This window comes from Salmo trutta, chromosome 33 (assembly GCF_901001165.1).
Source record: "Salmo trutta chromosome 33, fSalTru1.1, whole genome shotgun sequence".
In the NCBI taxonomy this organism is placed as follows: Eukaryota; Metazoa; Chordata; class Actinopteri; order Salmoniformes; family Salmonidae; genus Salmo; species Salmo trutta.
This window is the reverse complement of record NC_042989.1, coordinates 32,381,883-32,395,728: the sequence shown is the minus strand read 5'-3', so window position 1 is coordinate 32,395,728 and position 13,846 is coordinate 32,381,883. Positions and strand designations below refer to the sequence as shown.

General features: G+C 44.6%; 1 protein-coding gene across 3 annotated transcripts in view; it reads right to left on the bottom strand.

Moving 5' to 3' along the window:
- The window catches only part of LOC115172840 (unconventional myosin-VI), a 106,976-nt gene that overhangs the window by 38,996 nt on the left and 54,134 nt on the right, over window positions 1-13,846 (bottom strand). For all 3 annotated transcript variants that reach the window (XM_029730640.1, XM_029730638.1, XM_029730639.1), the window contains 4 exons: window positions 12,672-12,816; window positions 5,382-5,539; window positions 5,018-5,109; window positions 3,970-4,042 (listed from right to left, as the gene is read on the bottom strand). In XM_029730640.1, the coding sequence (XP_029586500.1) occupies window positions 3,970-4,042; window positions 5,018-5,109; window positions 5,382-5,539; window positions 12,672-12,816 (468 nt within the window). The remainder of the gene's footprint in view (window positions 1-3,969; window positions 4,043-5,017; window positions 5,110-5,381; window positions 5,540-12,671; window positions 12,817-13,846) is intronic.

Here is a 13,846-nt window from a genome sequence, read left to right as displayed (position 1 = left end):
GTTCAAGTCCAATTGTTGAGATAAGAAAGTTCTTTATTGATCCCAAAGAGGGAAATTAAATGTAAAAAGTCCTGTGCTCCTAATGTTGTAATTCCATCAGCGTTTTTACAAGTTTGTCAATGTAACTGTGTGAAGCCATATGCAAAATGTCTACACTGTGTGGACAATAAAGGTATATTCTATCCTATTCCAGAGAGGAGCGGTCAGTGACTCAATGTTCCTTTTCCCTGGCAACATTGACAACCTTTGTATCTTTCACTGTGCGGTGTGGCCTGAGGCGTCTGGTTTCGCTGTGCGGTGTGGCCTGAGGTGTCTGGTTTCGCTGTGCGGTGTGGCCTGAGGCGTCTGGTTTCGCTGTGCGGTGTGGCCTGAGGCGTCTGGTTTCGCTGTGCGGTGTGGCCTGAGGCGTCTGGTTTCGCTGTGCGGTGTGGCCTGAGGCGTCTGGTTTCGCTGTGCGGTGTGGCCTGAGGCGTCTGGTTTCGCTGTGCGGTGTGGCCTGAGGCGTCTGGTTTCGCTGTGCGGTGTGGCCTGAGCCGTCTGGTTTCGCTGTGCGGTGTGGTCTGAGCCGTCTGGTTTCGCTGTGCGGTGTGGTCTGAGCCGTCTGGTTTCGCTGTGCGGTGTGGTCTGAGGCGTCTGGTTTCGCTGTGCGGTGTGGTCTGAGGCGTCTGGTTTCGCTGTGCGGTGTGGCCTGAGCCGTCTGGTTTCGCTGTGCGGTGTGGCCTGAGCCGTCTGGTTTCGCTGTGCGGTGTGGCCTGAGCCGTCTGGTTTCGCTGTGCGGTGTGGCCTGAGGCGTCTGGTTTCGCTGTGCGGTGTGGCCTGAGCCGTCTGGTTTCGCTGTGCGGTGTGGCCTGAGCCGTCTGGTTTCGCTGTGCGGTGTGGCCTGAGCCGTCTGGTTTCGCTGTGCGGTGTGGTCTGAGCCGTCTGGTGTTGAAATTGGAGGGACAATGCCTTGTTTATCCAGATGTTCATCATAATACGTCCCAGTGAATTATTAATTCAGTACATGATGTTTGGAATAGGATCTGACGGAGGCACACCAATACATTTGCATTATTAGGCACCTGTGCATAAATTGGGGGGAGATTGATGATATATTTAAATGGACATCCAGCAGGTCATTTGCAAGTCATATAAACGTTATTCATAACTCTGTTTGATATACAAATCTAAAATGGTTCACCTTGCCACCAACGAGACGTTTTATCCCATTCACTGGAGGTGGGGTTGTGAAAACACAGGCAGCCTGGCTGAGTTCTCAGTCTCTCTCCCCAATTCAGGGGGTTCAAAGAACACTGACACTCACTCATTACACTGACCGGTTCCATTCAGAGCCCTCAGCGATGGAAACTTCCTGGTTTAATGAAGAGCCAAATGTTGTGGTGCCCTCAAGTCACTAGCACCGGATAAGTTATATTGTTAAGCCCACAGCAGTAGGGAATGAGCCCAAACTGTTTCAGCCAATCTCAGTTTCTGGAAAGTGTGAGTGCTCTGTGGAGGGCTACTTCTCCGTCAGTCTGCACCTCTGCCAGTCTGTATCTCATCTCATCATATCTTGTATGAGCCTTAAACATTACATGCTGACCAGACCGGACACGTCACATGCGTTGCAAAATGAATGTACACATACATGTTATTCAGTCATTGCCCCCACACTGCTCGCGAGCGTCTGTGTGGCCAGGCGCTAAAATACAACTTGGTTCTATTCTATAAGTCCTGCCTCTCCCATCTCCTCATTGGTGTTTAGGAGCATATACCCAGGTGGGTGATTGAAAGATGAACTGACGTCCACACTCCAGTTGCAGGTTGCCAACCGCCATAAAAAGTCCAAAGAAGAAAAAGAAGCCTGAAGGAAGGAGGAGAGATGACGAGAAACAAATTTGGTTTAACGTTTTATCTGTGGATTAATTGTTGGAGTAGAGGACCTTGTGCATTTCAGGTAAAATAACAACCAAATGTTTATATCCCAGGACAAATTAGCTAGCAGCAGCAAGCTAGCTAGCTAAATTGCCATAAATGTTTAATGCTTTTTGACCTGTCCCCAAATTAACATATTTGGATCAGAGTTTGTTCTGATATTTCAACCTGCATAACCTTATCGTGTCTGGTGTGGGGGAACAAAATCAACATGCGCGAGTGGTTTGGCCAGCATGTTAAACATACAGGGATTCAAGTCAATCATATTTCTATATTTCCTCCTGCTGCTGGAGATTTCCACTCCAATCTCTACAACGTGCGCACTCACAATTCTCTTTGCCTCTCCTTCTGTTTGGTTCTTAGAGGCCATCTCTAGCCAGACCCAGATCCCAAATCTTTCCTTCTATAGCCAGTCCAGAAACAGATCACATATATTTCCTTCTATAGCCAGTCCAGAAACAGATCACATATTTCCTTCTATAGCCAGTCCAGAAACAGATCCCATCTCTTTCCTTCAAAAGCCAGTCCAGAAACAGATCCCATCTCTTTCTTTCTAAAGCCAGTCCAGAAACAGATCCCATCTCTTTCCTTCTATAGTCAGTCCAGAAACAGATCCCATCTCTTTCTAAAGCCAGTCCAGAAACAGATCCCATCTCCTTCTTTCTAAAGCCAGTCCAGAAACAGATCCCATCTCCTTCTTTCTAAAGCCAGTCCAGAAACAGATCCCATCTCCTTCTTTCTAAAGCCAGTCCAGAAACAGATCCAATCTTTCTTTCTATAGCCAGTCCAGAAACAGATCCCATCTCTTTCCTTCTATAGCCAGTCCAGAAACAGATCCCATCTCCTTCTTTCTATAGCCAGTCCAGAAACAGATCCCATCTCTTTCCTTCTATAGCCAGTCCAGAAACAGATCCCATCTCCTTCTTTCTATAGCCAGTCCAGAAACAGATCCCATCTCTTTCTAAAGCCAGTCCAGAAACAGATCCCATCTCCTTCTTTCTATAGCCAGTCCAGAAACAGATCTCATCTCTTTCTTTCTATAGCCAGTCCTTACATTATGTTTGACCTTGGAGCCTACAGTACAGGTACAGTATGCATCACCTAGAGACTTGTTATAAAGTGTGCTGTCTCACATATTAAAACAACCAAATAGTTTAGGAGCTGCTCTTGGGGAGTTAGATTATGTGAGAACCAGGTTCTGGGAAATATCCTGGCATCTATGTAGATATACTGTAAGTGCAATATTAGAAAGATTTTGGGGTATGTAAGAGCTCCACCATAGAATGAAATATAGCATAGACATCTCAATGGGCTTCACAGCTTACTGCAGAAGAAATACACAACAAGATCTGTGTAATAATACATAGACCCATTTCCCTCCCAGCTGTGTCATGAGAAGTCGTGAGCGCAGTTCGGCCCCAGAAAGGGGAGTGTTTATGGAGTCAATACAACAACATCCAACTTCAAATGCAGTTCAAGTTAACAAACACGTAATCAGATGTTTATTGTCTACAACATCGCAGATGTCTTCGGAGGATAGAATACCTAGCAAACTACCTCACTTAATGTGTTGTGAAATCTGTTGTGAAATGTAGTCTGAAATGAAATCTGTTGCGAAATGTCGTCTGAAATTAAATCTGTCATGAAATGCAATCTGTTCTGAAATGTAATCCAAAATTAAATCTGTTGAAATGTATAACGGCCTTCATTTTGCTGGACCGCAGGAAGAGTAGCTGCTGCCTTGGCAACAGATCATAGGGATCAATAACAAATACCAAGCCAGCAAGGCAAGGTAAAATATCCCAACTAGAGCTATATAAAACCAGAAGAATAATAACGTGCTGATCATAGCTCTAGTCATCCGTCTTGCTTTTTCATGGTCATCACTCACTTAAGTTTGTCAAGGTCCCATCCCGACATATCTGCATATTGCTATTCTGCTACAGGGCTTTTTGACGCAAGAATGCGTGCACATCACTCGAATGTGACGTCTGCTTGTAAACAAAAAAATGGCTCTATGGAGTAAGGTGAAAATGGTTTGGCAGTGGCACCCACCTATACAGTCCTGGTTGTCGACATAATGAACTTCACTGACTCCCAGTCCCTCCTTCTGATACAGCTCTTGCTCCTGCAGAAAGAGTTGCAAGTCAACACTGAAGTAAGATGTTTCTCCTAACCACTGATGCTGGCTCAGATCTTTTTTAATCCTCCTAATAGGGCTAGTGCATTGTTGGTTAAGGGCTTGTAAGTAAACATTTCACTGCAATTTCTACACCGGTTGTATTTGGCGCATGTGACAAATAAAATGTTATTTAGTGTAGATCTAGCAACACTCATGACTTACTGAATCAAGTACTGAAAATTGCTTTTTATTTCCTTATATTTCTGGATCATTTCAGGCCAACAGACACAAATCTCTGTTTTATCTAGTTCAAACGTTGTGAAAATTCCTTAAAATTCAATTATCGATTGTTAATCGGAGACCTTTGCAAATCAATGAATAAAACAGGAGTCCCCAGTAGAGAAGAGAAACACTCATCTCCACAGACAGAAACATCACCATTCTAATGAATGTAACGTGTAGAGTGACTTCTATGGAGAGATTACATAGGCTGTGTGTGTCTGTGGAGAGACCGCACAAGCTGTGTGTGTCTGTGGAGAGACCGCACAGGCTGTGTGTGTGTCTGTGGAGAGACCGCACAGGCTGTGTGTGTGTCTGTGGAGAGACCGCACAGGCTGTGTGTGTGTCTGTGGAGAGACCGCACAGGCTGTGTGTGTGTCTGTGGAGAGACCGCACAGGCTGTGTGTGTGTCTGTGGAGAGACCGCACAGGCTGTGTGTGTGTCTGTGGAGAGACCGCACAGGCTGTGTGTGTGTCTGTGGAGAGACCGCACAGGCTGTGTGTGTGTCTGTGGAGAGACCGCACAGGCTGTGTGTGGGTCTGTGGAGAGACCGCACAGGCTGTGTGTGTCTATGTGTTGCGTGTGTCACACATCTTTAGCTTGTTGACCGACATCCTCCTGGGTCTTCAGTGGGAGTCCAGAGCTTAAAGAACACTAGCAACCCACCTCCGAGCCCCCCACAAGTCTCCATCAATCACTCACCTCTTTTAGTATGCGCTCGTTGAAGAACTGCTGCAGCTTCTCATTGCAGTAGTTAATGCAGAACTGCTCAAAGCTGTTGTGCTCAAAATACTCTGGGGAGGGGGGAAGTAAGAACATGACAGTGTAAATGATCTGCCACGTCCAGTGTGGGAATGAAGAATGCTCGTCTTCAGGCAGTTACTGGTACTGTATATATCCAATTAAGTCAGTAAAGTTTTTAGAAAGATAAGAGTTTATGTGAGGCCATGCAGGATACAAAAGCCAACCAGATAAATGAATGGTCAGATGGCTAGATTGTTTTTTTTCCTCTGTCAGACAGAAAAGACAGACAGAGAAACTCACTGCTCTAGAACGACATACTTACCAAAGCCAGCAATATCCAGCACCCCAATGAAGTTGGAGGAGGTGTTGAAGGGGAAGCACTGGTTGACCCTCCTGACCACGTGATCGAAGAGGCAGCTGTACACGGCCTTGGCCAGGGCGTCCCGGGCATTGTTTGCCTGTTCCACCTTCAGAGGCACCCTGGGGGGAAAAGACAGCGGGGCACTGAGAAGCCAAAACTGTGACAAGGCTACTTCTTAATACAAATACACAGTTTTAATCAATGCAGCCATTTCTCACACCAGGTTAATGTGCAAAGAAAGTTGGAGTTGTTTCTTAATTAGTATTTACAGGATAGTATAAGTGTGTTATTTTCTAAGACAAGGAGATCCGGAGGTCAAAAGAGACGCTATTAGAAGTGACTGTACTCCCTGAACCCTGGCTCACTCTCATTACCATAGCACTCTCCAACACCACTTGGCTTCAATTATTCAAAGTGGTTGAATAGTTCTTCTGAACTGAACAAGTTCAGCTATGGTGTAGTGCTCCCCATCCTGCACCCAGTCTCATGGCTGGTATCTAACATGGTGGACTGGAATACTATTCAAAATGTATCCTGCTGTTTTTTCTCTCCTGAACAGGCTTAGGGCTGTAGCAGCAGATTCAGAACAAACCTTTGACCTGTTGAAGTCAGGCCCAGATACCATTTCTGCTTACTTCTCACCCCAGTCCTCAACATATTCTCATTTATAATCTAGTCACAATCAGCCTCCTTAAATGGTTCTCCATATAGACCTTAGCCACTCACCCTTCAGATCCTGAGACACCAGCCACTCCAAAAGGCGAAGTGTCTGGTCTAAATGACATGGCCCAGCCCCCTTTCCAGGGCGGCAGGTAGCCTAGTGGGTAAAGCGTTGGGCCAGTAAACAAAAGGATCGAATCCCAGAGTTGACAAGGTAAAAATCTGTTGTTCTGCCCCTGAACAAGGCAGTAAACCCACTGTTTCCCGGTAGGCCGTCATTGTAAATAAGAATTTGTTCTTAACTGACTTGCCTAGTTAAATAAAGTTTAAATAAAACATTTAAAATCCACCAGCTTTCAAGGCACCAGGCTCCCTCCCCTCCCCCCTCAGATACATTATTCATGGTGAGAAAAGACTGAGGCCAGGCTGCATCTGGGCCTGTTGAAATATTAATCCAGCCCTGTTACTCTTGGATGGTATCAATACAGCACCACTGGTTTCCTCCTAGGACCTCTGCTTTCAAATAGCTGTCTAGGAACACTGTGGGCTCTATTCTCGGCTGGCGTTAATAAGGAGGCACAAATGTCAAATGCACGTTAGTTTGCAATTTCGTTGTGTAAAAACTGTCATTTTCCCAGCCCTTACGGCAGGTTCGTCAATTTACCTGTCTAACATCATCTGGCTTGCGTTGAGGTGGGAGGGGTGGTGATGGTAGGCTATAGCTATTTATATATATCTGGAAGCAGTAACGATGAGTGAACCTTCCCACTCTCTTTATATTGGCTCTTTTTCCAGCTCCTATAAAAACAGTTTGAATGTGTGTAAAATCCTACATTGTCTACACCTAATATTATATGCCTACAAGGAGTAATTATGGTGCCTGTAACTGTATTTAGACAGCCTATTTACAACAAGTTGTTTTGTTTTATTAGAATTATTCACTGTCTTTTTAGGTCTTATCAATAGTGAATTTAATTTTGCTTATTGAAAATGTTTGGCCTGTCCATAGCTCAAACATAACACATTTTACAGTAGGCCTATATATCAGTGTGCATGCTATTTTAACAATATATTTCCATATTGAAGCCATGCAATTACTGTTCAAAAACATATTCAGCATATTTGGCAAATATGGGATAGGCCTACATTTTTTTATTTTGTTTCTGTAGGCTATTTCACAAAATAGGCTGTAACGGACTAACATTCGAACTTGAGTTGATGACAACGCAATACATAAAATACAGTAAATACACAACTTGAAGTAACCACACTGTACAGTGCAGTCGGAACATTTTCAGACCCTTTGAATTTTTCCACATTTTGTTATGTTACAGCCTTACTCTAAAATTGAATAAATTGTTTTTTCCCCTCATCAATCTACACACAATACCCCATAATGACAAAGCAAAGGCAGTATTTTTTTATGCTGCAAATTTATGTTAAAAAAAACCCCTGGAAATATCACATTTACATAAGTATTCAGACCTTTTACTCAGTACTTTGTTGGAGCACCTTTTTTGCAGCGATTACAGCATCGAGTCTTATTGGGTATGACGCTAAAAGCCTGGCACACCTGTATTTGGGGAGTTTCTCCCATTCTTCTCTGCAGATCCTCTCAAGCTCAGTCACTTTGGATGGGGAGCATCACTGCACAGCTATTTTCAGTTCTCTCCAGACATGTTAGATCCGGTTCAAGTCCAGCCTCAGGCTGGGCCACTCAAGGACATTGAGAGACTTGTTTCCCAAAGCCACTCCTGCGTTCTCTTGGTTGTGTGCTTAGGGTTGTTGTCCTGTCGGAAGGTGAACCTTCGCCCCCAGTCTGAAGTCCTGAGCACTCTGGAGCAGGTTTTCATCAAGGATCTCACTGTACTCTGCTCGGTTCATCTTTCCTTTGATCCTTAATAGTTTCCCAGTACCTGCCACTGAAAAACATCCCCACAGCATGATGCTGCCACCACCATGCTTCACAGTAGGGATGGTGCCAGGTTTCCTCAAGATGTGACGCTTGGCATTCAGGCCAAAGAGTTTAATCTTGGTTTCATCAGACAAGAGAATCTTGTTTCTCATGGTCTGAGAGTCTTTATGTGCCTTTTGGCAAACTCCAAGCGGGCTGTCATGTGCCTTTTACTGAGGAGTGGTGTCCGTCTGGCCACTCTACCATAAAGGCCTGATTGGTGGAGTGCTGCAGAAATGGTTAAACCACCTGACCAAGTCCTAAAGCAATGAGACTCCCTAAATCTTTCTCAGATTATTTCCAATCACACAAGGTATGACTCCACACACCCAGAAAATACTACTCTCCTCAATGTTTTCCTCACAAATAATCCTGATAGGTATCAGTCTGGTGTTTTCTGTAATGAAATTAGTGATCACTGTTTTACAGCCTGTGTTCATAATGGCTGTTCAGTGAAACGACCTGTCCTGATTTGTCATACAGTAGACGCTTGCTAAAAAACTTAAATGAGCAAGCTTTCGTTCATGAACTGGCCTCTGTAAAATGGTATAAAATCAGCTTGATCCCCTCTGTTGAAGACACATGGACCTTCTTTTTTGATATTTTCAGTGATATTGTTAACAAACATGCCCGAAAAAAAGAAAATGAGAATTCAAAACAGGTTCAGCCCCTGGTTCGACCATGATCTTGCAGAGTTACTCCACCTCAAGAATTGCATTTGGCGAAAAGGCCCGACACACGCATACTTTGACTGGCTCTCGTTCAGGCAAATGATAAATACGTGCACTCAGGCTATCCGGAAGGACAAAGTTAGTTACTTTAAGGAGCAGTTCTCTCTCTGTGGGTCTAACACCAAGAAGTTCTGGAAAACGGTTAAAGACCTGGAGAATAAACCCTCCTCCTCACAGCTGCCCGTGTCCCTTAATGTTGATGATGTGGTTGTTACTGACAAGGAGCACATGGCTGAGCTTTTTAAATCACCACCTCATTAAGTCAGGATTCCTATTTGACTCAGCCATGCCTCCTTGCCCATCCAAAATGTCCTCATCTCCCACCCCTTCTAATGCGACTAGCCCCAATGCTCCTCCCTCTTTTTTCCCTGCCCCGCTACAAAGTTTCTCCCTGCAGGCAGTCACTGTGTCCGAGGTGCTAAAGGAGCTCCTTAAACTTGACCCCCAAAAAAACATCTGGGTCAGATGGTTTAGACCCTTTCTTATTTAAGGTTGCAGTCCCTATCATCGCCAAGCCTATCTCTGATCTTTTTAACCTCTCTCCCCTTTCTGGAGAGGTTCCCATTGCTTGGAAGGCGGCCATGGTGTGTCCTTTATTTAAAGGGGGAGATCAAGCTGATCCTAACTGTTCTAGGCCTATTTCTATTTTACCCTGTTTATAAAAAGTGTTGGAAAAACTTGTCAATAATCAACTGACTGGCTTTCTTCATGTCTATAGTATTCTATCTGGTATCCGCTCAGGTTATGATGTGTCACTGCAACTTTAACGGTCCTCAATGTCACCATTGCCCTTGATTATAAGAAATGTCGTGCTGCTATTTTTATTGACTTGGTCAAAGCTTTTGATACGGTAGACCATTCCATTCTTGTGGGCCGGTTAAGGAGTATTGGTGTCTCTGAGGGGTCTTTGGCCTGGTTTGCTAACTACCTCTCTCAAAGAGTGCAGTGTATAAAGTCAGAACATTTGCTGTCTCAGCCACTGCCTGTCACCAAGGGAGTACCCAAAGGCTAGATCCTAGGCCCCATGCTCTTCACAATTTACATCAACAACATAGCTCAGGGAGTAGGAAGCTCTCCCATACATTTATATGCAGATGACACAGTCTTATACTCAGCTGGCCCCTCCCAGGATTTTGTGTTAAACCCTCTACAACAAAGCTTTCTCTGCCCTTAACCGTGTTCTGAACACCTCCAAAACAAAGGTCATATGGTTTGGTAAGAAGAATGCCCCTCTCCCCACTGGTGTGATTACTACCTCTGAGGGTTTAGAGCTTGAGGTTGTCACCTCAAACAAGTACTTGGGAGTATGGCTAGACGGTGCACTGTCCTTCTCTCAGCACATATCAAAGCTGCAGGCTAAGGTTACATCTAGACTTGGTTTCCTCTATCATAATCGCTCCTCTTTCACCCCAGCTGCCATACTAACGCTGATTCAGATGACCATCCCTTCATGCTAGATTACGGAGATGTAATTTATAGATCGGCAGGTAAGGGTGCTCTCGAGCGGCTAGATGTTCTTTACCATTCGGCCATCAGATTTGCCACCAATGCTCCTAATATGACATCACTGCACTCTATACTCCTCTGTAAACTGGTCATCTCTGTATACCCGTCGCAAGACCCACTGGCTGATGCTTACTTATAAAACCCTCTTAGGCCTCACTCTCCCCTATCTGAGATATCTACTGCAGCCCTCATCCTCCACATACAACACCCATTCTGCCAGTCACATTCTGTTAAAGGTCCCCAAAGCACAGACATCCCTAGGTTGCTCGTCTTTTCAGTTTGCTGCAGCTATCGACTGGAACGAGCTGCAACAATCACTCAAACTGGACAGTTTTATCTCAATCTCTTCATTCAAAGACTCAATCATGGACACTCTCACTGACAGTTGTGACTGCTTTGCGTGATGCATTGTTGTCTCTACCTTCTTGCCCTTTGTGCTGTTGTCTGTGCCCAATAATGTTTGTACCATGTTTTGTGCTGCTACCATGTTGTTGTCATGTTGTGTTGCTCCCATGCTGTGTTTTCATGTGTTGCTGCCATGCTATGTTGTTGTCTTAGGTCTCTATGTAGTGTTGTGCTGTCTCTCGTCGTGATGTGTGTTTTGTCCTATTTTTATTCAATTGTTTTATTTTTAAATCACAGCCCCCGTCCCCGCAGGAGGCCTTTGCCTTTTGGTAGGCCGCCATTGTAAATAAGAATTTGTTCTTAACTGACTTGCCTAGTTAAATAAAGGTTAAATAAAATAAATGGTCCTTCTGGAAAGTTCTCCCATTTCCACAGATGAACTCTGGAGCTCTGTCAGAGTGACCATCGGGTTCTTGGTCACCTCCTATACCAAGGCTCTTCTTCCCCGATTGCTCAGATTGGCCGGGCGGCCAGCTCTAAGAAGGGTCTTGGTGGTTCCAAACTTCTTCCATTTAAGAATGATGGAAGCCACTGTGTTCTTGGACCTTCGACACAATCCTGCCTCGGAGCTCTATAGACAATTCCTTCGACCTCATGGCTTGGTTTTTGCTCTGACATGCACTGTCAACTGTGGGACCTTAAATAGACAGGTGTGTGCCTTTCCAAATCATGTCCAAATCAATTGAATTGACCACAGGTGGACTCCAATCAAGTTGTAGAAACATCAAGGCTGAGCAAAGGCAACAGGATGCACCCGAGCTCAATTTCGAGTCTCATAGCAAAGGGTCTAAATACTTAAAGAAATACCTTATTTACTTATCTATGTTTAATGAATTTGCTAAAATTTCTCTAAACCTGTTTTCGCTTTGTCATTATGGGTTATTGTGTGTAGATTGATGAGGATAATGTTTTACTTAATACATTTTAGAATAAGGCTTTAAAGTAACACAATGTGGAAAAAGTCAAGGGGTCTGAATACTTTCCGAATGTATTGTATTTAGCCATGGAGCACGTTCTGATTGGCCAGTGAGGGGTCAAGCCCCGACACACCTTCAACTTGTTTATTCATCAAAAGACAGCCCTTTCGCGTCAGTTACTGCGCCCATAATTCTTGTTGTGAAATTAGCTAAAATATTTGACACCCCCCTTACCTATAGCGCTACCGCCAGGGCTTAGATTTTAGTGTATAAGAATGAATAAAAACGAATAGTAATTTGTGAATGGCCAGAGATTAATATTGAGTAAGGATAATTCAATTATTGAGTGCTCATTCCACATGAACTTGAATGAAGGGTTGAATTGTGTGTATGGGTTACATCATATAAACAGCTTTATAGCATACTCAAGACTAGATCCACAATGTACCAGACTTAGTTAAGTTTTAAGCTTTTCCCTCTTATGCAATCCATCTATATAAATAAGGGTGGCTAAGCATGTCCCAAATGGGTTTAAGAGCCATCAGGACTATTACTGTCGGCCAGTGCCATAGTTGATTAAACAGTATAGATGTAGCCTATACGATTAGCCCATCTTTAGCCTCTCTACTGACTGGGTCCATCGTAATGAGGAGACGTCAACATACGTAGCATCAAGACAGAGCATTACGCCACACAGTCTCACTGTATGGGAATACGGTATTTTCACCCCTGGCCAACAAAAAGTGTAATCTTTCATATTTTCTCAGCTCCACATACCAGATCCCTGCACTGAATTATGAAACAGCTGAAACTCCCTCTGGCCCATGCCCTCGACACATTGAAACCCTTGAGGGGAGTGAAAAGTGTACTCGTGTGGGAGAAGGGTATGAAATTGGAATTCAGCGCTAATCTTCTTCACCACACCACAATGTTGACCCTGGCCTAAACTAGTAGATAAGGGCATGATGCTAAGTGCAGCAGTAGTGGATTTACAATCAATTAGGATTTGACTATTTTATAGTAAAATGACTGCGAGAAACCAATAAAATCTACTCATCTAATTTAGAGGTATTCTTACTTGATAACTGTTCCTTTGGCGCCCCCTGCTGTTGTGAGCATGACCCTGGTGGTGAGGCTAACTCTCAGGTCTTCCTGGTCCAACCCCAGGAGGTCAGCACAGTAGGCTAGTGTCGGACTGGACTGGTTCATCAGGATGCAGCCGCCTGGAAACACACACACAAGTAGACACGCATATGCACCACACACACACACACACACACACACACACACACACAAATGATTGGTGCGCACACAAAGAAACGGGCAACTTCCATCATGCCACTTCAATTGGATTTTGGATGGATTCTACTTCTTTCTTTCTGCTGCCTAGTGCTTGAATACAGCATCTCATGGTGAACACACGCCACACATTCTGCAGACGTAATGGCTTCATTGCAGGCAGTGAAGTCGGCCTAGATAATGTCCTGCAAAGACAGGAAGAGGGTGTGATGGAGGGAAATGGGCAGATGTATCCATTTCAGAGGAGTGAGAGCACCGTGCGATGTTCCAGGTAATATCTGCTCTCCAGGCAGTACTCTATTACATCATCCATCTTCAGCTTGAATCATGACTTTTCCTATCTGTCAGATGCATTTCAGCACTTCTGGGTCAGTTACATTATAGGAGAGTGGTTTCAGTTGAGCATGTTCTTTTCAATGGGTCTACTTCCAAAGTGGGACAGTGAGACCCGACAGAGAAGAATGTGTCAGCAAGGGGTGGGGAGTAGAGGAGAGGAGACGAGAGGAGAGTAGTGTAGACGAGAGGAAAGAAGAGGACACTAGAAGAGAGGAGACTAGAGTAGAGGGGACTAGAGGAGAGCCGAGGAGACTACAGGAGAGTAGAGGAGACTACAGGAGAGTAGAGGAGACTACAGGAGAGTAGAGGAGACTACAGGAGAGTAGAGGAGACTAGACGAGAGGAAAGAAAAGGAGAGACTAGAGGAGAAGAAAGAAGAGGTGAGGAGACTAGTGTAGAGGAGACTAGAGTCGAGTCGAGGAGACTAGAGTCGAGGACACTAGAGTCGAGGACACTAGAGTCGAGGACACTATTGGAGATTAGAGTAGAGGGGAGGAAAGCAGAGGAGGGGGGACTAGAGAAGAGAAGACTAGAGGAGAGGAGACTAGAGGAAGGAGACTAGAGGAGAGGAGACTAGAGGAGAGGAGACTAGAGGAGAGGAGACTAGAGGAGAGGAGA